General features: G+C 41.8%; 1 protein-coding gene and 1 long non-coding RNA gene across 3 annotated transcripts in view; one reads left to right on the forward strand and one right to left on the reverse strand.

Annotated features, from left to right (window-relative positions):
* LOC146500253 (amine oxidase [flavin-containing]-like) overlaps positions 1 to 25,202 on the reverse strand; it is a 67,217-nt gene that overhangs the window by 8,019 nt on the left and 33,996 nt on the right. For both annotated transcript variants that reach the window (XM_085135325.1, XM_085135326.1), the window contains exons 2-9: positions 18,560 to 18,654; positions 18,166 to 18,303; positions 6,909 to 7,013; positions 6,698 to 6,789; positions 3,854 to 3,995; positions 2,022 to 2,171; positions 325 to 484; positions 149 to 245 (exon numbers count right to left, since the gene is read on the reverse strand). In XM_085135325.1, coding sequence (XP_084991451.1) covers positions 149 to 245; positions 325 to 484; positions 2,022 to 2,171; positions 3,854 to 3,995; positions 6,698 to 6,789; positions 6,909 to 7,013; positions 18,166 to 18,303; positions 18,560 to 18,654 — 979 coding nt within the window. The remainder of the gene's footprint in view (positions 1 to 148; positions 246 to 324; positions 485 to 2,021; positions 2,172 to 3,853; positions 3,996 to 6,697; positions 6,790 to 6,908; positions 7,014 to 18,165; positions 18,304 to 18,559; positions 18,655 to 25,202) is intronic.
* Positions 3,902 to 21,882, forward strand: LOC146500254 (uncharacterized). Its single transcript, XR_014869789.1, has 3 exons — positions 3,902 to 4,016; positions 8,682 to 8,839; positions 21,033 to 21,882. It is a non-coding gene; the product is annotated as an uncharacterized LOC146500254 (long non-coding RNA).

Raw genomic sequence — 25,202 nt, forward strand, 5'->3', positions numbered from 1 at the left:
CACCAGTTCGAGCACCGTTTAAGCACCGGCACCGTTTCAAAAGTACCGGTTTGGCACTGGTATCGGATAAAACCTAAACGATACCCATCCCTAATCATTAAACAAAATATACACAATTACAGAGAACTGTTTGAAGCTCTGTACCAACCCCATAATACAAGGTACAGTCCCATCAGGCTTTGTGTCATCCAGGGTGAGGCCGATGGGAGCGCCCTCCTCCTCTATCACCATGCTGCCGCAGTAACCTGGTAACACAATAAAACGTTAGAAATGGCATCATCTTGAACAGCATTCGCTCTCTCTGTGTTTTCACTTCCTGTGTACCCTTTTTCCTCCAGAAGTTCTCTCTGTAGTAGACCATGCACTTTATGACAGAGCCCATGGGAACACGGTTGATCAGCTGGTTCCTCAGTGGGGGCAGCTCAGGATTGAAGTGCATCTTTAGATTCAAAGCAGGTGGTGTGGCCACGATCACATACTTGGCCTAACACAGAGACAGAGACAGTACACAGTGTGTTCCAATAGTCCGTTTATAACTGAAAGGTGTGACCCAGAAGTGTCTGCATGGTAGTCATCAGCCATAGTAAGAGATGTTGCAATTCTCCAAATACTAAGGAAAGAGGCTTCAATGCTTCCTTTAATATAGGATACACTGGACTATCCTTTATGAAAAGAGAGGAGAAAATGCTGTCCCATAATTCATTACAATGGACCATCTGACCATAAATGAAAACATTCAACCTAATCAACAAAGTAACACAGATCATGTACATTTTAACTGCTTTTTTCCAAGCAGCCAGTAGATGGCAGCCAAAGAGCAGCAGTGCCAGTGAAGTTTGTGAGTAACACTGTGAAGGAGTTACTGTTTTACAGATACACGGATGTTTCATATTCAGACTGCATCATCTCACATTATGTAGTGTATAAATATAGTATCTGTTTCATTTCCTAATACATAATAAAATCAAACAAACACTGTAACAGTTATTTGAAACATGGCTGCAGTAACAGGAAAGTCCTGCATTCACAATCTACTGAAACATAAGAGCAGCGTCATTATTCATTATCTTATCAGCTCGTTAACGGTGATGTATCCATATAAGCAAAGTCATTCTGACTATTTGTTTTGTGGGCCATTTGAAGGTTGGGAAGCACTGGACTGAACTAATCAATTGTGTCTACAAACCCAGTTTCAGAAAAGTTGTGACATTGAGTAAACTGTAAATGAAAACAGAATGCAGTGACTTGCCGATCTCAGAAAGCCATCTTTTATTCACATATACAGAAAAATATCAGAAATCTACTATTATTATTTACAGAAACAAAAAGCTCACTTTGAATTTGATGGCAGTGACATGTCTCAAAGTGACATGATCAGCTATAAAAACTGTTTCTACAAATTGTGGAGCAATTTCAGAAAAATGTTCCTCAACATCAAACTGAAAAGAATAATATCATCAAAACATTCCAAGAATCTGGAGGAATTTCTGTGTGCAAAGGATAAGGCTGAAAATCAATAATGGATGCCCATGACCTTTGGGCCCTGCTGCATCACTGCACTAAAGCAGGCATGATTGTTATGAAATCACTGGGAGGGCTCGGGAACACTTCTGGAAATCACTGTCTATGAACACTGTACTGTTCACAAATACAGGTTAAAGCTCTATCATGTGAACATGATGATGAAACACCGCCATCATTTCTGGGCCAAAGCTCATTTTAAACAGACTGAGGCAAAGTGGAAACTGTTCTGTGGTCAGAGATGCCCTGAACGCATTTCCTCTATTTTCCTCTCTTTACTTTATTCTCACTGTGGCCAAGATCTGCTCAAAGGTGGAATACTTAGGTTTCACTCCATCTTGTTGTAATCTCTGAGATCATCTGGTGCTAGATACATTTAATAAACATTAATTGACTTCAAATGCTCACTTTCAGCTCAATATTATATGTAAGGAAAGACATAAAAAGTGTCCTTAAAGAATAGTATTTCAAAGGAAATACTGGTGATATACTCATCTCACCTTGTAGGTCTGCTTGTCCACGGTCTCCACCACAACCATGTCTCCGGTCTGGTCGATCCTGTAGACTGGAGACTGCAGCTTCACTCGGTCTCCCAGCTCCCTCGCCATGCACTGACTCACCTGATTTGAACCCCCTACAAACTTCCTCTCCTTGAGACACAAAGAGAGCAGAGTTCAGTGAGCACCAACAGGGAGAGCAGATGCAGCAACACTGGTTTCTATTTATATTGGGTGGAAGTGACTCTGATCTCCCACTGGGTACCCCTCAGCAAGGCTAATAAACTCCCATTTTGGAATGAAGCCGATAAAATCCCCTGATTTATCCTGGTGATACGCACCGGTTATCCTCAGTCCACCTTCATTTCCTTCACTACAAATTTCTGCATCTTAATTCAAAAGAAACACGTTCATAAAGCCAGGCCAGCAAATGTTAAATGATGAAGTGAGGAGGTGGAGAGAGGTTTGGGCTGTCAAAGCTCCGATACACAAAACTAAATCAGTGCTGACCATTTCCATGTGGTTAGTGTCAACATCTCTCTCATCCCTGACCAGAAACACATTGTGTGCATTCCTCTGTGGCATTTGGAGGAATTTGTCGAGCAGTCGCTGTGAAAGCACGAGTTTAACCTAAATCAGTCCTGGGCGGTGAAACGAGGTGAGCCTCTTCTTGTCTTGTTTGATGAAAGACACGTTTTGCAGGAGGAGTGCAGCTGCACTCGAAGCAATGCATACCAATTGCATATCCATATGTTTAAGATGACTATGTGTAAATACTTCAAACACCCCTATGTATGCACCAGCCACAAGACGTGTAAGCTTTAAATGTGAAGCAAACAGGAAGGAGCCACAGAGCCGACTGCACTACTATTTGTCATTTGTTTACCAAAGCCTTTGTGGCTATGGGAACAAGGCCCTCAGCTTGAGGAACGGCAGCAGAAAAGACGCCCTGAGTATTCCAAGAAAACATCTTTTGTGTGGACAGCATCTTATTCAGGCCAGACTAAGGAGACTGGGCTGTGAGGGATCTCCCTCTGACGTTCAACCGCTCCTCTGAATCACTGAATGAATCTGTGTGAGAGGCAGAGAACGCAAGTCCACTTCTTGGCACGCCCCCATTACGCTGTCTGTACTTTTTTGTAGTGCATTAATGGAAAGCTGAGAGAGTATTTGTTGGGTCTAAACTCAGACCCCGCTGTATCCAGGACTTATTCCCGTGAAAGAAAAACAAGGCAACAGCAATCAATCGTTTCACTTGCAAGGGAGGCCTCGTTGATGTCTACCACGAAATGACCCCAAATCCGGCCTCCTCTCACTGCCTTTTATTGAGAAACAGTTCACACAAAACACATCACAGCAAAGCAACGCCCACGTGGTTCTAAGACAAGGCATTATATGTATATGTGTGAACTTCTGTAAGAATGTGTGTGTGTGTGTGTCATGGGGGTGCGTTTGTGTGACCTGCTGACAAAAAGGGTCATAAAAGCAGGAAGCTTACAACACAAGAAACAGATCTTTCAGATAGGATGTATCTACAATAAAAGCGCCTTGAGGCGACTTTTGTTGTGATTTGGCGCTATATAAATAAATTGAATTGAATTGAATTGAATTGAAAAAACCTCCCCCAGCACAGAGTGGTTGGAGAGGTGGTCAGGATCAAAGGAATGGCTTTGATCCTACTGCTTGAACTAAGACTGTACAAATTTAAGAAACACAACATTCAACAATTAGACTAAACAATATTCTGTTTGCTCACATAGATATAAAAAAAAAATCCTTCGTCTTCTTTCAGTCTGTTGTTCTGAATCCGTAGGTATAATTTTGGGCAGATATACCTGTCCTCCATTGGTGGTGGAGAAGATCCTCATTGTCCCTCCGCACTGTTTGACGTACCAGAGGAACCAGAGAGCCGACACCTCGTGGGGTTCAGAGGTCACGTTTACGTTGACAAACAGTGTGGCGAAGCGACGAGCAGTTCTGGGAGAGATTACATGGAAGGTAAGAAGTCTTTAAATACTGCATGTACCCCAGTCACAATTTTTATATTCTGTAAGAGTGTGAACAAAGCACAAATAAATCACCATGTCAGGGATTTCTGTTTGCTTGTCCTACTTTTCCAGCAGAGACTTGCATGTAATGTACATTTGAGTAATAATTCAAACACTGGAGCAGTACAATCTTTTAATTAGTGAAGGACTGTTGTTTCTACGTTGTTACAAAAATGTAATCTACTTTTTATAAGCTGCATATTTTAAATTTACACAGTAATTAGATTATCAAAAACATTCTCACTCACAGTGCATCATATACTGAAGCTTCTCCACCAAAAACCTCTATGAAATAGCTACAACCTTCAGCATCAGTTTTCAAAGTTTTTGCAGGGATGAGAATTATTATTCTTATTAGTGCTGACCAGAGATGGGCAGGAACGCGTTACTTGTTGACTTTATTTATTTTATGCTGTGTTTTACTTGCATCTATTTGAAAGACTGAGTGTAAACACACAAAATATTTTTTTTATGTGCTGGAATGTGCAGAAATTAAGTTTAAATGTTAAACTAATTTCTTCAAGTCAGAGAATGGTGTATATAATTTAATTTTTGCTTGATGCATAAAGTTAAAAGATTAAAACTGATAAAACAAGTTTTTTTAAAAAGAGACTTTTCCATTTGATTACATTTTGTATGATGGATTATGCAGAAAAAGTAGAATTGGGATGAAAGATCTATCACTTTATCACCTATTCAGGTTGTAAATCGTGTTTTTAAAAAGTAACTAAGTAACTAAGTAATTAATTACTTTTGAAAATAAGTAATCAGTAAAGTAACGGGATTACTTTTTTGGGGAAGTAATCAGTAATTAGTTACTGATTACTTTTTTCAAGTAACTCGACCAACACTGGTGCTGACACAGGAAGCTGTAACCATTTCCACCTCTGCAAGTTTGAGTCACTGAACTGGACCTCTTAACTGGGACTGTGGTGTTGGAGCCTTTTAGATCATTTTATTGGAAATAGCATGATGTGCGCTTTGGTTAATTCTACTTCCAGCTCTGGTGAGTGGAATTGTGCAGAATGCTGCATCCATGCACCCTATGAGATACCTTGCTAACTGAGCTTGCTACCATTAGCTTATAACCTAGCCTCGCTGACTGATTTCAGGTATTAGAAAATAAAACAACAAATATAACTTTTGTAAGAGAAATAAAGCTTTTGTAAGAGACCACCTTCAACATTTGAGTCTGAATGTATTATTGTAGGGTCTACCTTATAATATAATGTGCCTTGAGGAGACTGTTGCTGTGATTTGGCGCTATATAAATAAAACTGAATTGAATTGAATTGAATTGAAATGTCATATGATTTAGCAATACAACTTTACCCTGGATATAAACGTTCAGAGATAACAGGATGAATAGCTAGACCTATTCCACACCACTGAAATTTTTTTTACCTCTCTTTTCAACCAACAGCAGTCACTCTCCTCTCCAAATAACTTCTGCTTGGCTTTCCGAGCTTCCCTCGGGTCCTATTAATTGTTGTGACGCGTGTTCGAAATGCAGAGAGGTGCGTTCGATTTGCCACATGGAGCAGCGCGAGAGTAAAGCACGAGGGAGGGGCTAATAATCGGCTCAGTCATTTTTAATGATCGTTGAAAGCCCATATCGTAATTTAGATTAAAATTAGATTAATTGACAGTGTTGGGAAGGTTACTTTTAAAATGTATTCCATTACAGAATACAGAATACATGTCCCAAAATGTATTTTGTAACATATTCCGTTACGTTACTCAATGAGAGTAACGTATTCTGAATACTTTGGATTACTTAATATATTATCATGCTGTTTACAACTACATGAATGTACTATTGCTGTGATTTATTACTGTTACTGAAGGTCCGCGGCTCCGAACCGTAGTAAAGGGACCTCTGGCTAATACGGTGGGTTCTGTGTCGGGCTCGTAGCTGAAAACTAGCTTTACTTTGTTGTCTGGGTCAACTTTGTTAGCCAGAGACAGAGAGAGGCGTTGAAAGGCTGCTGCAACGGAACTTATTGTTTTTGGAGGAAAACACGAACAAAGCGTACAGTCGAGTCTTAATAGCTTACTTACAACTGGGCTCGTCAGGCACTCTTCTTGGCTGCAGTGGTTATTATTATATTTACATGCTTCCAGCTCCCGTTTTTGCTTGATGACAGCTCGTACTTTTCCTTTTTCTCCCTCCCTCGCTCACAGACACATAACGTGTATGGCAGTCCATTCTCCCTGCAGCACGGACTACACTGCCTATGATGCTACATTCTTTAGAGCTACACCTGTAGCATTCTGCCTGCTAGCTTAGCACAACAACAACAGGCGCTCTCTCACCCAGGAAACACGCAGAGAGAGAGAGTGTCACCCTGTAACCATGGCAACCGTAACGCTGCCGCCTGGAACAACAGAACATAGCTGTCAAACAAAACCCAAACAGTCCTGACCCGCCACAATATGAAACAGGAAAGTACCGCCGTGTAATCCATTTATTTCAACAAAGTAACTGTATTCTAAATACCACCTTTTTAAACGGTAACTGTAACGGAATACAGTTACTCATATTTTGTATTTTAAATACGTAACGGCGGTACATGTATTCCGTTACTCCCCAACACTGTTAATTGAGCAGCCCTATTTTGAACATGTTACCTGGTCCAGCAGAGTTTTTCAAAGAGTTCCTGCATGGTCATCTTGTCCCACTCCTCAGCATGGGGAGCTCTCCAGGGAGCGTCTCTGGGAATCTGAAATGCAGGAGGATGTTCAGCATGAGTCAGGCATGAGCAGGTGTGCAACCTGTCCAGTAAACCAATCTATAATGTGTATTAATAAGAATACTCATTAATAGTGAGAACTGCTTTACCTCCTCGCCCATCTTATCCATTGTTCTAAAGAGGTTGTTGAAGTCCATCAAAGCGATGGGGTTCCACATGGGAGGGAAGGAGCCTTTGAACGGGTAAGACTTTCCCTGTTGGACACATGATTGCGGCCATCATCACCAAAACAATATTCTTCAATCATCAAATAAGCACAGCTTTTATAAGCAATGGTTAATGATGGCAGCATTCAAAGAACAACATTTCAGCATTTGCCATTAAAGATTTGTTTCAGTTGACCTCTAACTGACTGTGAAAGCAGTTTGAAGAGTGGTGGGGAAAGTGGAGTAACAGCTTGTGCAATGTTTACAACTGAATCAAAGATACTGAATCATTAAATGTGATAAGAGTAGCCATAATCTAAAGCCATAGTTTTTATGCCTGTTCTGGTTTATTCCTGCATTTCTCAATCACACACAAAGACATACAAACACAGAGGTGACAGTCAGGGGGAGATGCGGTGGTTTCAAAACTATCAAGGTCACTTAATTGTGTTTTGGTTTCCAAAACACAACTGTAACTAGAGATGAATTTTTGTTGCTTTCTAGCAATGGTCTCTTAGTTACGTGTTGATGTAACCTCAAATAATCTCTCCCATAGTATGGCATTTAGCTTGACAAGGACATTTATTTCAAGTCCCATTAAACACAAACTGTTTGTTGAAATGCCCTCAGCCTCACAGAGGTGCTAGCTCAGAGACACTGCAGCTGTCTGCAGCTGTATTGAACTAATAATGGCTCCTATTATTTACATTCTCTTAACTTATTGTGTTGTGTAATGTGATACCACTGTAATAGAGCCAAAGGAAAAAAACAAAACAAATATCAAACGTGTTTAGTTGTTCAGGTCATTGTCCAACAATGCAGCTGTAACTGTCCAGCTGTTATGTAGCCCTAAAATCTTCTTGTCATGGTTAAAGGTAAATCTGTTACTGAGCTAGTCTAATGTCAAATTTGTAGCAATATTTCTTTTTTTCCTCCTTGCAAAACTCTCTCAGTATTATTGAAAATCATTATTAATGCATAAATATTACAGAAAGAAATGTGTAACCTCTTAAACTACAAGACTCAACTTTAGTGACATCACCAAAAACTATGATTATGCTAAGAAAAAACAAATCTGTTAGATTAGCATAAAAAAGTACATGGGTCAGCACAATAAAGTGTTTCCTAAGGGGTAACTATAAGAAATAAGACTTTTAATTATATTATCTTTAGCAAGGGTTCTGAAATTTTGATGGACGGTTGCAAAGGAAAAGTGCACAAAATTAAGAAAAAAAAGAAAGGCAAATTGTTCTCATACTGTCCCACGGCATGGCAAATTCGGTATCAACAAATTCTGTCATTTTCACTGGAGAGCCACAGAAAACAATTGAACAGTCTTTGAGAACCCTAGATCAATAATAAGCTCACACATTTCTCAGATCAGACTCCTCAAAAACAATGAAAGAGAAGACTTCTGTTGAATAAAAATAGCACAGCAAAGTGTTGTGTGACTTTCACTGCTTAAAACATGTAAAAGCAGCTCCACAATCATTTGTGATATTACTAGATTTAGCCATTTACTGAAATAAAATGATCACCTGTTTGTTTGTTTGTTTTTAAAATGTGATGTGTGTGTATGTGTGTCACTGCAAGGTGACAGCACCTTTGTTTTTTAGTATTCACAGTCTGTTCTTCACTGCTACACAGAATTCAGTGATAGACAGAGAGGGATGATGATGATACACAGCAGCATACTGTATCTGCTCCTGTGCACAGAACAACAGGTCTGTCTCCATGGTGACCACGGCCAAGAGAATACAGAGGGAGGAGAGAAGAGGAGGGGGAGACGAAGCATGGCAACATCTGTTTCCACATCAGCGAGCAGGGAAGTGCCCTCAATCAGAGGACCAAACGAAGACTGCTTGAAGACAAAGGTGACTGTACCGCAGAGTAGGAGGATTTTATGACAACCATATAAAGATCAAAATTTCAATTAATCTCAGAAATCGCTAATCACTGCCCTTCGACTTTTATCCAAATTACATTGTACGCTCTTATCTGACCTCTAAACAAACATCTATGATCAATGAGTATTTTATTGCCCAACGTAATATACAGTACTGGGAAAAATGTTTGCTCTTCTTGATTTCTTATTTTTTAAACTACATTTCGTTTTAAAATTTAGTAAATTATTAAATGATTAGATTAACTAATCATTTCATTTAATTAGGGAAAAAAGCTACACAAACCTACCATGTCCTATTTGAAAAAGTAGTTGCCCTCCCTTGTTAAATTGTGAATTTACTTTGATCAGCCACATTTTTTGGAAAGCTGACCTTTGAAAAGTTCACTTTCAACTAGCCACACTAATCCAGAAATCACTTAAATATAACCTGTCTGACAAAGTGAAGTAAGCTAAGCAACACGTCATGCCTTGATCTATAGAAACACAAAAAAACAGCTGAAAGACAACGCCACTGACATCTATCAGTCTGGAAAACCTTTTCTAAGACTAAACCAAGTGGAGAGCTGTTATTCAAAAATTGAGAAAACTTCCTAGGAGTGGCCAGCCTTCCAAAATTACTCCAAGAGTGCATCAATGACTCATCCAGGAGGTCACAAAAGCACCCAGAACAACATCTCAAGAACTGCAGGCCTCACCTGCCTCAGTTAAGGTGTTCATGATTTATCCAATAAGAACTACATAAGGCAAAAATGGTCTCGATGGGAGATTTTCATGGCAAAACCCACTGTTGACCAAAAAGAATATAAAAGCTCGTCTCATATTTGCCAAAAAACATTAGAAAAACAGATTTGATTTGGTTGCACAATAATGCAACTCCAAATAATATATCTGAATATGTCAAAGTGTGTCTAAAAATGACAAACTGGTGTATCAGATGGCTGTTCCCTCTGCTTTTTGCCAGCTCTCACAAGCTGGTGGCCTCTTAGTGAATGTGCAGCACTTGGCATTCTCTAAAAGCAAGCTAAACAGATACAGCTGGTACGGCCGTTTCCCTCACTGGTCCTGTGAACGTGCAAACATGCACAGCATTCAAAGTGCTGCAGGATCCAAGGGACAATCCCGCACCCTTTCTCAATCTCTGATAAGCAAGCACAGTATTTAATCAAAGTCTGTTTCCCCGTCTCTGATAGTGATCCCTCATTAATGAATCCAGTGCTGAGAGCTGCATTTGCCTGTTAGGCAGTGGTTTGCTGATAAGGGAAAGCAGTACTGGCCTTTTGGATTACAATCTGCCATAGAAAAGCTGATTAGCTACATGGCTTGCTTGAAAGCTAGCTGTAATTACACAATGGCTTGGGACACATGCTGATTTACAAGTACTCTAGCTTTTGTTCTGTGAAGAAATGTAGAGGGTGTCAAATGGGTTAGATCACTGCTTACTGTTCATATAAAGTCTTAAAAACTTGTGTCACCATATGAAACTATGAGTTTATTCTTTTGAATTTCTTCTTTTGTAATTCAAAGCTACTGACAAACAAAAAGGTGTAGTAAAACACTAACACACACACACACACACACACGATAAAAATACAGGTAATAAAGACTGATTGCTGTGAACTGCCGATGCAGGGATTGGTTCCCAGGTGTAAGATAATAAATCATATCTAAACAGCACCTCTGAAGTCAGTCTAAAGATTTCTTGTATTTCTATCTTGCAGGGCATTTATTATTGGCCAACATAAAATGCAAACAGTTTTACATTATCTAATGGTTTTCAAAACCCTGACATTTTCTCTGAAAGGCCCCATTTGAATAGCTACTAGAGTTTTGAGTTTGCTTGTCACTGTGATTATTATAGTATTCTAAGACTTCCTTTACTTCACCTTAATATAGGTTGTTTCTTTCTGTTTAATAAGTTCTGCCTTGAGAGCCTTTCATTTGGGTCTTTTCGCCACACCCATAACAGGGTAGCCAAAGCTCAGTCCACCAGCTGGTAAAAGGGAAATAATGTGAGCATCCCATCCCATTTTTAGCGCTTTAAAAAGGCATTAGTTACAGCTACGAGTAGATGCAAAAATGAAGAGAAGAGAAGGAGCAAGACTCTTAACTTCCATCTTGGACCACTGTAACACTTGTTGGTGTGTGAACGTGTATATCAGTGTATCAATTTGTGTATATCAGTGTAAGCTGTGAGAGCAGTAACACTAGAATATGCATACACAAAAGCACAAACATGTGCACACACAGAGCACATACACACTGCCTGACAGTGATAGGTGGGAGCTGCTTTTGATGAGGCATGCTGCCATGGAAACCAGCCAGGAAGCTACGAGTGGCGTGTGTGAGTCTGAGTCTTTGAGTGGATCTTACAGAGATAGTAGCTAGGGAGACACAGTCACATGGGAGCTCCCATACACCAGAATGAATTAATTTAGGGTTCACATAACATGCCACAACAGCAGAAATAGAGAAATGTGTTTTCTAACTGCTGTCTGTGTTATGCTGGTGATATTTCGCAGCGCTGTTGTAAGTAGGTTAAGTCAATAATACATCAGTGCTAGGGACAGGGTGGTGAGATGACCAGCAGACTGAAGATCACGAAACCATGCTTCATTGTCAATCAGTCGCTAAATAAATGGACTAAATAAAAACCACAGAGAGCACACAGTGTTCTTGATCAATATGTTATAATAATAATAATAATGGATTGCATTTATATAGCGCTTTTCAGGACCCCTCAAAGCGCTTTACAATTCCACTATTCATTCACTCTCACATTCACACACTGGTGGAGGCAGCTACAGTTGTAGCCACAGCTGCCCTAGGGCAGACTGACAGAAGCGAAGCTGCCATATTGCGCCATCGGCCCCTCTGGCCATCACCAGTAGGTGGTAGGTGAAGTGTCTTGCCCAAGGACACATCGACCGAGACTGTCCGAGCCGGGGCTCGAACGGGCAACCTTCCGATTACAAGACGAACACCCAACTCTTGAGCCACGGTCGCCCCGCGATTACCCAAGTAATCATAGCACAGAAGACTTCTCGTCTTTTCCTGTGCCTGGATGTTTTAAATTCAACAAGGAAAACACAGGGTGGCTTTTTTAAAAGCAGCCAAGTGAGATCTAGAGCAGGGGTAGGCAACCTTTCTGATGGTGAGTGCCATTTAAAATTTCCTCAGAGGTCAGTGTGCCATATGATTGCATTAGAAGTAGATTTAATAATGCTCTATATTAACAGTTACACACTATATAGAACCACTTTATAGAATTATATTTGTTCGCAGATGTTGGCAGCTATCAACGAATAGTTATCAGCTATTTTGAAACAAAAAAGACACTTTTTAATCCATAACAAGACTCCATAACAGCAAATGAACTGTACAACAGAAAATACAAATGCTATTTATAGTCTCCTCACAACAATGATAAGAAAAATAAACTGGGCCAATATGGCATGTTTGTTACAGAGACACACATGTTAATGTGATCTCTGGTCTCCCACTCAGAGACACAGGTCTCCGAGTGTCCAGCATTCAGACGGCTACCTGAGGACACTCATGTGAGAGAAAATCTGCTCACACAGATATGTAGAGCCAAATACTGTCAATAAGGCCTCTGCAATGTTCTGAAGACAGTTAAACTTGTCAGGTAGTGATGTCCAGCAGGTGAAGATGCACAGCTGTGGATTCCAGCTGCTTTGATGTTGCATTAACTGGCATTAACTCAGCCAGTTAATGCGAGACAAATCTAGCTGCTCATTTCTGGTTTGATCAGAAAATAAAACATTGGTCCATACACCTGAAAGATAAAAACTTTGGTTGTAAGCTTCAGATAATTATTTAATAACAGCCAGACATTTTAAATGAAAATAAGAAGAAAAGTATTTCTTTGTGCCCCCCTTTCCCTGTTAATGCCCTACCTGGCCCCCTTGCAAAACTTTGCTAGACCCGCCCCTGCACAGTTACCAGCTGTCAGCTACTTAGAAAATGTTATTGGTGTTATTTGTCTCTCAGAAACAGTTCATAACTTCTCATTCATGTCACCTAAAAGGTAAACATGTTTCTCCATCATCTGTTCAGCTCTGATGATTCAGTAAGGACATCTCCTGGTTTCATCTTCATGTTTCCCTCTCACCACATATCCAAACCGATATCATGACCAGCAGCTTTTACAGCTGTGGCTCCAGCAAACAAGCTGATCAAGCTTAAACGTGCTGCTGTTTAGCGTGACATCCGCTGGTTTCCTCTTTCTGGCGCAAAGTGGGCGATAAACAAGCAAGAGAGAAAAGCCGATCAGCTGATCAATGATCAGTTTCATGATTGAAGTATCAACAGGAGAGGGAGGGGGAGAGAATGAGAGAAGAGGCAGCTGTGCAGCGTAACGACATAATAAATCCACCTTTGTGTCTTTTTCCATCCTAGACAAACTGCATCCCTTCTCAACTCAACACGAAACGCGTAATAATTTCTCTGAATGCAGGACGATTCCGTTTGTACGGGACGGTTGGCAACTCTACTAACGAACCTTATGAATAAAATAAAGTTCAACATCAGTAACATCATAGCACCCACCCAGCTGTATATAAACTCCATCATGCTAGCTAGTACGCAGTACGAGTTATTTTAACTGACGGTAAAAAGTCAGCACAACGAAAATAAACTCCACCTAAACTTGGTTTATATCTGACCCAGATAGACTGCAGGTCAAAACTTCTTACCTAACGTTCAGTTCACCTGACACTCGGACCAGCGGCCGCCTCGGGTCTCTCCTCGTCCTGCCTCCGATCTCCCTCATCCACCTGCTGGCCTCCACCACTTGTTAATTTCACTGAATCTGCGGAAGCTCTGCGATGCCACCACCAAACAACTGAGTTATTTTTACACACCAACCAGCATCTGACCAATCCAACACCTTTCATTGTTTATACCGTTACAGAGAAAGAAAAAAAAAATCATCAAGCCACCGAGCAAATGTCCGTTATGCCCAATGGCCAGTCCAGCTATAGTCGCGCCATCAGTTAACCCTGATATCATCAGCTGCTACTCCACTGTACTCTAATCCTGCAAATGAACACCTACTCCATGGTGTTTAAATCTGCACCTTCAGTGAGCTCTGCATAGTGTAGCAACAATCTCTCTCGGTTAGAAGAAGGAAGCATGGCATATGTGGCATACCATAAAATTCACTTTAAGACTAGAATTGGAAAAGTCAAATCTAAAAACTAGCATCAATTAAAACGTGCCAAGTTGAAAGCAATCTCTCTCCTTTCATCTCAAACAGCGTCATTCCAGCCTGTCGCTGGAATGACGCTGTTTGCCTTGGAAACTGCTTGCATTGGAAAATTCAGCACGTTTCCTGTGTGTAATGTAGATAAATGTCTGGTATTTGGTGGGGGACTAGTGGGAGACCAGCATGCGAGGCAAACTGCTGCTAAAGATAGCTAGCTCCTCTTTCACTGCTCTGAGATCAGTGTCAAGCTGTGCTCTGTGTGAAAACAAATTAGCATTAGCGAAAAGACAAGCTTCTGTGATTTTTCATTGTAAAAGGGTGTTACACAGAGAAGAAGGTGTGCAGTGTGAAAAGATGTCAATAAGTTGTAAGTACCAAACGTTGTCAATAACTCTTTTACATTAGCAAAAAAAAAGCGTTGGTCAATTCTGTTTTAAGGAAATAGGAATAAGCAGCACTTTCAGATTAGCATGTCTGACAAATCACTAGAAAGTTTAACCAAGTGTTTTGCCAACACACCTCTCTACACACATCTCTATTTTTCATTATTTTTAATCCCACCTGTGGATATGTACTGTGTCACACACTATTTAAGTCTTAAATTCAGCCGATCTTTTATTATTGATATATTTTTAATATTCTTTTTAAAGGATCAAATGTAGGCCTATGTTTCTGTGGTTTTGTAGAATGCCATGCATTACTGTAGATTAAACAGAGTAAACGCTTTAAATGAGTTTGAAATGACCTTAGCCTTAAACATTTCCACAATTAGTTGTGGTCCATAAAACACTGAGAAGGAACATTTTTCTGTAGAATAATTACTTTTACTTTACTTATTTATTTACTTTTGATGATTTCTCCACAATTTCAATCATCAATGCAGTTATACGTGTAATGAGGTGTTTTCATAGTGGTTTATTGTCTCTTTTGCTAAAGTAATGGTTCTTTTAAAAAAACAGAAAGAACCATCGAACACTCGTCACCGTCAGCTATCACTAAATATTTTTTACTAATATAATAGAAATAATAATATTTTACAATTCTTCGGCCAGGAATGAGTGCAGAAAAGTAAAGAAATCTATGTGGAGTGTTATGTACTATACATGGTCACGGTATGTGTTAATCAGATAATCTGTTAATACCATATGTTTTAGTGTGTGTATGTGCGCGTGTGTGTGTGTGTGTGTGTTGGTGGGGGAGGGGGGGGGAATATTGTAGTGTTTCATATGTGCATTTTGTTGTGCACACACCTAGAGGGCAGAAGTAATAATCCATCCGGTCGTTAAGTGACGAATCCTACTTCCGGGCCTAAAGTAGTCTGCGTTTAATATGGCTTTTGTGTTGTTAACATGTTTAATGTTTTGTATTTTCTTCTATTTAATCTCAAAAAAAGCTCCTAAAACAGTCAGTGATCACTGTTGACCTCCCTCGGCTTTTTAAAACCTTAGGATGTAACTACAGCCCAGCCCATGCAGCAGTATATGAATGACTAACCTCGTATTGTGGATGGATTATCTCAGTTGTTCTCCTGGCTGAAGTTTGGTCCTTTTACAGCATCTTGCCATGCGATTACATTTGTTCCTGACCACCGAGAACATTCACGTTAACTTTTATCGAGTGGAAAAAAAGTTAGCTTGTTTATATTATGCTAACATAGCTGTGTCGCTAGCGGTCACGTAGCACATCATTAGCTACAGCTAGCCAAACTTCAGTAACCCTACAAACGTCACTGCTGTTTAGTTTTCTGTCTTCATTTATGTTGGAAGTGATAACAGAGCTGTACGTTTCAATTTGTTTCCAAAACCCTGCAGTCAGGTCATGCTATATTGTATTTAGATGGAAGCTAGCGAGCTAACTTCCTGCTAACTTCTAACTCCGTTAAATGTCATAAATTCCGTTTTCATGGATCTCTGGATGTTAAACTTGTTACACCTGGTAGAGCAGAACGCTGATCATTTTATTAAAGATGAAAGACTTTATACAGTTTTTCAACTCTCAGTAATGCCATAGTGATTGTTTGATATATGGACCTGCAGCGGAGTTTAGGCCCAGACATGGCTAGCGACGTCAGACTTAACGACTGGATTGGACTGGCTTTGAAGTTATAATTCAGTGACTGAAGATAGCCAACATAGGCACTCTCCATCCACACACACAGAGAAAGCTCCCAGCCACGTTACTCAGCCCAGTGATTTACAATAGGGGTAGTTTCACCAGGGGACATAGTAGCAATGGAAAATTAAATCAGGTAGAAGAACACAACTCTGTTAAGGACAGTGGTGCGGCCTCACTAATGAGATATTGAGCACAGAATAACAAGAACAAAGAAATATAGCCTGAGTGTCTCTTTCTTCCTTTCCTCTTTGTTTGCCTTTCAACCACTCAGAAAAGAGAAACTGCATTACTAAAATCCCTCTGGCAAAGATTAACATCTCCAGTCACTAATGCTAAAGAAGGGAGGAGTGGTGGCTGTTCTGTAGACATATAGGACACCACAGGAACATATGGTTTTCTTTTTCATAGTACCTCAGTCTTCTTTAAGTAATCTGGAAAGCGATATAGGGGAGATATATGGGCAATAGTGATTCAAACGGCAAACTTTAGGGCTGAAAATGTGGCCAGAATAGAAAAGTCCCGTATTTTATTTGTACATGTTCTACAAAATTGTGGGTGCCCCATGCCAATTGTGCAGGAATAAAATTTAAATAGTAAGACAGCAGGAATAAATAACAAACATGAGAAATATATAAAATCAAGACTAATATATACAAACAAGAGACAAAAGACATACATTAGAGCAAAAGTTGTAAAGTCTGTGTGTGAGTGGCTTGAGTGATGAGGGTTACTCAGACCATGGCTCAGATTAGTGGCTGGGTTTTTTTGTGGCGTAGTGTTTGTTAATAGTCCAAATGGCCCAGGGGAAGAAGCTGTTAGTGAGTCTAACGAGTCAAACAGGAGGTGGGCGGGGGTCACCTGTGATGGCCCTGGTTTGTCTGAGACAGGAGAATCTGGCGATGGCCTCCAGGTGTGGCAGAGGACAGCCTTTTTTTGGCAGTATTAATTACCCTCTGCACAGCCTTTCTGATCTCAGTTGTGGGCCCTGTGCACACAGAGCATGCTCTCCACTGAGGAGCAGTAGAAGCCCAGCAGTAGTTTCTAGTCCAGGTTTTTCTTCCTCGGGACATGGAGGAAGTGCAGCCGCTGTTGGGTCTTCTTTACCAGGGTGTTTACCGAGCTTTAACCTAGGAATAAGACGGAAGGGGGCATCTGAAGGAGGTCCGGTTTGGTGATAAGGATGTCTGGGATTATAGAGTTGAATGTGGAGCTATAGTCCATGAAGGGCATCCTCACGTAGCTCTTCCTGTTAGCCAGATGGCTCCGCTCCACATATTTCATTTTTTCCCCCAAACCACTGTCCAAAAAAACTAAAACTAAGAGTAAAGAGTAAACTAAGTGTGTTACCATTGGTGTTCTTGGTAACTGGTCCCAGTCTTGAGATCATTAACAAGCTCCTCCACTGCTATATGTTCTGTCTGACCGTGTGTGTGGGGAGTGGCTAATTTATCTGATTACAGTCAAGTGAACTAAAGTTAACAATGATGATAACATAACAAGTTATTACTTTGTTGTTAGTGCAAACAAAAAGATTCCCAAAAAATGCTTCAAACTCTACTGCTGATGGCAAAGAGGCTAGCTCTGTTAGCTCATGCAATGTATTAACGTTGCAACCTTGATCAGTAAATGTAAAAAAGTCTAACTGACAGGAAATGTGCCAGTGGCAGCAAGTGGCAATTGAAAAATGTTGATAAAGATCCTTGTTGCCATGCCTACTGCGTGATGCCAGAGGGGTAGCAGAGACTTGGATTTCCTTTCTATTGGATAATGGGTCAGACTCAGGATATGGTGCATCATCTTCTAAAAACTGTCATCATTTACTCCATCACTTAAAGTGAAGAATACATCTGGAACATGTCGTGAGTACACATCTGTCACGGACTACACAGACATGACATAAACCAAGAAAGCTTGGAGTAGAAAATTATCTGCAATAAAAAAAAGACACTCACATTAACATAATGCACCAAGTTCTCCTGCTCGTTGACTTTGTAGGTCTTTATGCCGTACTCTTTGGCCAGACGGAGGATGCGGTTCTGTGTCGGTCCAATGTAGGCACCGCCTAGATCAACCCACTTTGCCTCCTTATTCTAAAAGACACATACTCGCAATTAGATCATGACAAAAAAGAAAGAAATGTCAGATATTTCTGAAAAGGCTAACTGATCTATGCTTGTCATAAATGACTTGAATATAAATGTCATTTTTTTCTGTATGCCCATTAAAAGCAATAGATACATCATCTTGGTTGTAAAATTAAAAAGGCTGGAAAGTATTTATATTACTGTTACTGATTGTCTCTTTTATGAGCCGCTCCTACAGTAGTATTGACACTCTTTGCCTTACCTGCACAGTGAAGGTACGACCACCAACCCGGTCTCTAGCTTCCAACACTACAGGATCGAGCCCACTGGTTTTCAACAGCTTTGCAGCACTCAAACCTGCAGAAGGACAGAGACACCAACAGGACTTACACATAAGGATTCAAGCAATATATGTGCTTTCTATACTTGTAAAAAAGGAAATAGCAAAAGGCACACAGGGATTTTAAAGGTCTTTTAAAATTAATGACAAAAAAGGCTTCCAAAAATCCTAATGCTAGTTAGGACACTGTTATACCATCAACAGGTATTCCCACTTTAACTGTTTTCCGTTGTGCATTTACACTGATTAGCTTTTTGGTAGGCATGCAACTCCTAAATACAATTACATAACATTTGCTTTTCAAATGAACTGAGAGAGCTCTGTGAAAAATGGAGGGGGAAGGATGGGTGGGGGCTGTTGGGGAATCACAAACCAGTCAACCTGCTGATCATGTGGGGAGGAAGAGCTAACAAAAAAAGCACTGAGTACTCATTGGCTCAGCAACCGCAGAGTATACTGAAGAAAAACAGCTTTTCATACACTGACCTCTGGCACTCCTAGTTATACTTTAATTCAATAAGACTACTAAATGAATCTAGGCATGAACACACACACATGCAGAGAATTAGAGGGCAGCATATGGCTCTGAAGCGCTGATCCACAGGGCTGCTAAACACAGAATATTGTTAAGAAGCTGTTCTTTAGAAGGGGAAACTGGGAGAAAAGGTACACCAAATTAAACAGCTAGACTTAGAGTCAATCCAAATTTGAAAATTTTGCTTCAAATCATTGTCAATGTGTACATCAGAGTCTGGAGCGAGGTGGTGGAGGCTCTGCCATGGTTTGGGGATGCATTACTGGCAGTGTGGAAAAGTACTTTCAGATGTCAATCCACCATGGCACTGTGAATAAAAAGATGAAAAATCACCTATGAGCAAGTAGTTGGTGACATTGTGGGGGAAGAACTCCCTTTTAACTGGAAGAGACTAAAGGAAGTGGCAGTGAACAAATGGCAGATGACAGGCTTTTGATTGTGAGGGGCAGCCAATTTGGAACAAAGTAAGCCTTAAAGGTAATAGCGTGTTTTATTCTTGAGGATGAGCTGAGAACTTTGTTGAACTGTGCAAAGCTACTGGAGTCTAACAGAAAAAAATGTTAAAGAGAAAAACAGGCACTCTTTAATGAAACAAAAATGAGCATGCCAAAAATCACACAAAAGCCTGCACACTGTATGTTATATTCATTGCATTGGAGCAGAGAAGCAGGGGGTAACTTGTAATAGAAAACAGAACAGAGCAAAATGTCTCTACTGTCAGCAGGTACCCACATCTGTGCAAATGTTTTCCTGGCTTTCGCCCTAAATTCCCTTCTGGCCTCGCCATCTTCACCCCTATATTCTTTCCTGCCAAATCCGACTAAGGCCTATTGGCTCTGGAAAGGTTTACATTAGTTTAAACAGAGTTTATTTTGCATTACCCAGCGTCAGCCTCCTCTCCATGTACAAAAGCGCTCAGCCTGTCAGGCTTTGCAGAAAGCATTAGACTTGACCAGGAGGAGGCTCACAAATCTCCATTAAATTGATGCTATTAACCTACACTCGGCTCAAAAGGTCACTCTCTGTCTTGGAAAACAAAGAGCATCTGTCTGCATCTCTTGTTTATGCCTACAGCAATCGCTGCAAAAGTAGCTTCCCGTTGGACTAGTCCTTTGATCAAAAAGCTTATTTATCCAAATCAAGGCTTCACTTTTTATCTCCCCCCCTTTTCTTCAATTAAAAAACATGGTACAAAAGAAACTAATAGATCAAAAAGTGATCATCACTTCAAAAGGATGCCAGCTGAGCTTTCCCCTTATGTTTACTTCCATTCCCCCAACAGCAATAAAGAAAATGAACACACTCAGGCCGAGCTACTTCATGGACCAAAAAGCCAGGGAGGCAAGAAAAAGAAAGAAAATAAAATAGAAACCATCCAAGAATCTCAGTCAGAAATCAAAACCAATCATACAATTACTTTATTTTTTCTTCACTACTGCTTCATGCATTTGCTCTTTCTGTCTGTTTATACAGATAGAAAATGTTTCTGAATTTCTGTCTTTTTGCAATATTTACTGCAGTAGTTTGGAGTGCAAAGGTAAACGGTCAACATCACTGAAGTTCTCTGGCCGTTACTCCTGATTATAAATGCATTCCACACAAATGTTTAGTGGGATAAAAAAAGTTAGGTTTTACATTCAAAAGGTCAGAAGTCAGGTCTGGAAATTATGTTGGTGGTGGCAAATAATAATACAATAAAAATATTAGAAACTCACAAAAAATTAAGCTAAAATCTGAACTGCTTTCTACATTTTAAAGAAAGACGAATTTTGACCTTAAGTCAATGTACAATGGCATTTTTATGGAGAAAAGCTAACAATGTTTCTGAATAAAACTTGGTCTCTGGTTCTGATTTTCTAGATGCAGAGGATGAATGGTGCAGCTGTTCCGGTGTAAAGCTGAAAGTGACGGCTGAAACTGCGGATTTACAGGTCAATGGACATTACCACCTTCACTTATGGCCACATATAGCTGGTAATGAGCAATAGAAGACGAGCTTGATATTTGTCAAACAGATGTAGCTGCCTTGAAGTGCAATCTTCCTGACATCTGAGGAACAGCTGGTGTCAGTTCAGCGGTGCTTCTCATCCTTTGTGCAGATGTATTTAACGAGGGACCAGACAAGAGAGGAGGAGTAGTATAAGTAGAAGTATTATATTATGGATCGCTCCCTGGGACACCTGGGTGCATTTAATTGTGTTAACTTGCCTCCTCGCTTCCTGCCATCACATCTCTTCTTTCTGTCTTAGTGAAAATGTACAGGAGACATCCATGAACAAGACTGAAGAACACAGGAGAGAAAATGAGAAATCCTTGCTTCTATAGTATTAGTCTTAAGAGATCCTGTCCTTTTGAGGGATGCTTCCCTCGCTCTTAGCTCTTCCAGACACACTTATCTCACCTGTCCTTGCCTCTTTGAGGTGTTTTTAGGAGCTGGAACATCCTTTGTGATTGAGAAGGGTGAATGATTTTGAGGACACTGGAAAGAGGGTGCAAGAACACTTCAGCTTTGGGGTGACTGTAGCTCAGGAGGTAGAGCAGGTCACCTACTAATTGGAAGGTAGGTGACCTTCCAATTAGAAGGCGGAAGGGTGGGGGTGGGGGGTGGGGGTCTTAATTTCCAATTCGATCCAAGTCTGCTCCAGTCTGCATACAAAATATCCTTCACCAAGTTGCTCTGACTGTGAGTGTTAGATAGAAAGTGCTTGTGTGAATGAGGCAAGTATATTATATATATATATATATATATATATATATACACACACACACACACACACACACACACACACACAGGAAGGCATCGGTGGGGGGCAAGAGACGAAAACAGGGCGTTGTTGGAATGCTACTACGCAAGTAACCCTGGCAGAAGGGGCTACATGAATAGGATGAGGGACGTATGGATTCTTCGATACCCAACATCCACAATGACGGCGAAACAACTAGTAGCTCAGTGTTCCAACATTCAAAAGAAGGGACTGCTCTCACAGCTAGAGATTGACGAGGTACAACATAAATGCTACGGCAAGGGGGAGCCAGGACGCCAGGTCAGGGGGGAGATATCATCACCCCCACCCGAGATTGGGTACCAAGCCCCAAGTGCGATAGGAGAAGGATCGTTGAGTGCGAGAGGAACTTACCTGAAAGATAGGATCATGGCCAAGCTTGAAACTTGGACCCCCCGTAGCCGGTTACCAAGATTACGTGAAGTACCCTCAGAAGGTCTTCTAGATGATGTTAATGCAGCACTACAGACGATACCTACAGCCACAATTACAGACACTAACAAGCTGATCTACAATACGGCAGCAGTGATCAGTGAGATGCTTGGCTACAAGTTGAACAGCCACAAGGGGCAGTACCCTCCATGGAGAAGGAGGCTAGAGGCTAAGATCAAGGTAGCACGGAGGGAGGTTAGCCAACTATCGGAGTTGCAAAAAGGCGCAATGAGGAAGGTGCCTAAGAAGTACAGGAAGCTGTCCATACCTGAGGCCTTGGAAACTGCCAAGCAACGACTCACAGCCTGGGCCAGCCACATGAGGAGGTACACCAGAGAGATAGAAGGCAAGAGAATAAACCAGCTGTTCTCCACGGAACCAGCCAAGGTGTACTCTCAGTGGCAGGGGAACAATATGAGAACAGCACCACCAAGGCTGGAGACGGAGCAATACTGGAAGAGCATATGGGAGAAGGACGCAACCCATAATGGCAATGCTCACTGGCTAGTGGATCTGAGGGCAGACCACAGCGACCTCCCCGAACAGGGTCCAGTAACCATCCCCGTTGCAGATATCCAAAAAAGGGTCTCCAGTATAAAGAGTTGGACAGCACCAGGCCCTGACATGGTTCACGCCTACTTGCTGAAGAAGCTGACTGCACTCCACGAGCAGCTGGCCGCACAAATGAACCAGCTGCTAGTTGACGAGAGACACCCGGAATGACTAACCGAAGGCCGGACAGTCCTGATCCTCAAGGACCCCCAGAAGGGACTGGTCCCCTCCAACTACCGACCAATAACCTGCCTCAGCACCACGTGGAAGCTCCTGTCAGGCATCATAGCGGCTATGATGAACAGGCACATGGGTCAATACATCAGCGGGGCACAGAAAGGGATGGGCAAGAATACCAGAGGCGCAAAACACCAGCTACTGGTAGACCGAGCAGTCAGCCGAGACTGCAAGACCAGGCTGACCAACCTGTGCACTGCCTGGATTGATTACAAGAAGGCCTATGACTCAATGCCCCACAGCTGGATACTGGAATGCCTAGAATTGTACAAGATCAACAGGACCCTAAGAGCCTTCATCAGGAACTCAATGGGGATGTGGTGGACAACACTAGAGGCCAACTCCAAGCCCATAGCACAAGTCACCATCAAGTGCGGGATCTACCAAGGAGATGTTCTGTCCCCACTGCTGTTCTGCATAGGCCTGAACCCCCTCAGTGAGATAATTGACAAGACTGGCTACGGATACCGACTACGGAATGGAGCAGTTGCCAGCCACCACCTGTACATGGATGACATCAAGTTGTATGCCAAGAGTGAATGAGACATCGATTCACTGATCCACACCACCAGGATATACAGCAATGACATCGGAATGTCGTTCGTGCTGGAGAAGCGTAGTCGGATGGTAACAAAGAGAGGGAAGGTAGTCAGAACTGAGGGGATTGAACTACCAGAAGGCAACATTGCAGACATAGAGGACAGTTACAAGTACCTGGGGATCCCGCAGGCAAATGGGAACCATGAAGAGGCCGCTAGGAAAGCTGCAACCCCCAAGTATCTGCAGAGGGTCGGGCAAGTCCTGAGGAGTCAGCTGAACGGTAAGAACAAGATCCGGGCTATCAACACCTACGCCCTGCCCGTGATCAGGTACCCTGCTGGGGTAATAGGCTGACCAAAGGAGGAGATAGAAGCCACTGACATAAAGACAAGAAAGCTCCTTACCATGCATGGAGGGTTTCACCCCAAGTCCAGCACCCTGAGGCTGGATGCTAAGCGGAAGGAAGGGGGCACCACAGTCCAGGATGAGACAACGAACATCCAAGAATACATCACGAAGATGGCCCCAACTGACCGAGTGCTCAGTGAATACCTCAGGCAGCAGAAACCCAGGAAAGAGGAGGGAGACAAGGAACCATCATGGAAGGACAGGCCCCTGCACGGTATGTACCACAGGCAGATAGAGGAGGTGGCTGATATCCAGAAATCCTACCAGTGGCTGGACAAAGCTGGACTGAAAGACAGCACAGAGGCACTAATAATGGCAGTACAAGAACAAAGCTCTGAGTACAAGATCCATAGAGGCTGGGGTCTATCACACCAGGCAAGACCCCAGGTGCAGGCTGTGTAAAGATGCCCCTGAGACAATCAAGCACATAACAGTAGGGTGCAAGATGCTAGCAGGCAGGGCATACATGGAACGCCATAACCAAGTGGCTGGCATAGTATACAGACACATCTGTGCCGAATATGGCCTGGAAGTTCCGAGGTCAAAATGGGAGACGCCCCCAAGGGTGGTGGAGAATGACCGAGCTAAGATCCTGTGGGACTTCCATACAGAGGGACAAAATGGTGGTGGCTAACCAACCGGACACATTGGTGGTAGACAAACAGAAGAAGACGGCCGTAGTGATCGATGTAGCGGTTCCGAATGACAGCAACATCAGAAAGAAGGAACACGAGAAGCTGGAGAAATACCAAGGGCTCAGAGGAGAGCTCGAGAGGATGTGGAGGGTGAAGGTAATGGTGGTCCCCGTGGTAATCGGAGCACTAAGTGCGGTGACTCCGAAGCTAGGCGAGTGGCTCCAGCAGATCCCGGGAATAACATCGGAGATCTCTGTCCAGAAGAGCGCAGTCCTGGGAACAGCTAAGATACTGCGCAGGACCCTCAAGCTCCCAGGCCTCTGGTAGAAGACTCGAGCTTGAAGGATAAAACTGCCCGCAGGGGCAAGCTGGGTGTTTTTTGTTTTTTTTACATATATATATGCATACATATGTATGTATACAAAGCGTATGAACAAACATAA

Source organism: Neolamprologus multifasciatus, chromosome 16, assembly GCF_963576455.1.
Source record: "Neolamprologus multifasciatus chromosome 16, fNeoMul1.2, whole genome shotgun sequence".
NCBI classification, from domain to species: Eukaryota; Metazoa; Chordata; class Actinopteri; order Cichliformes; family Cichlidae; genus Neolamprologus; species Neolamprologus multifasciatus.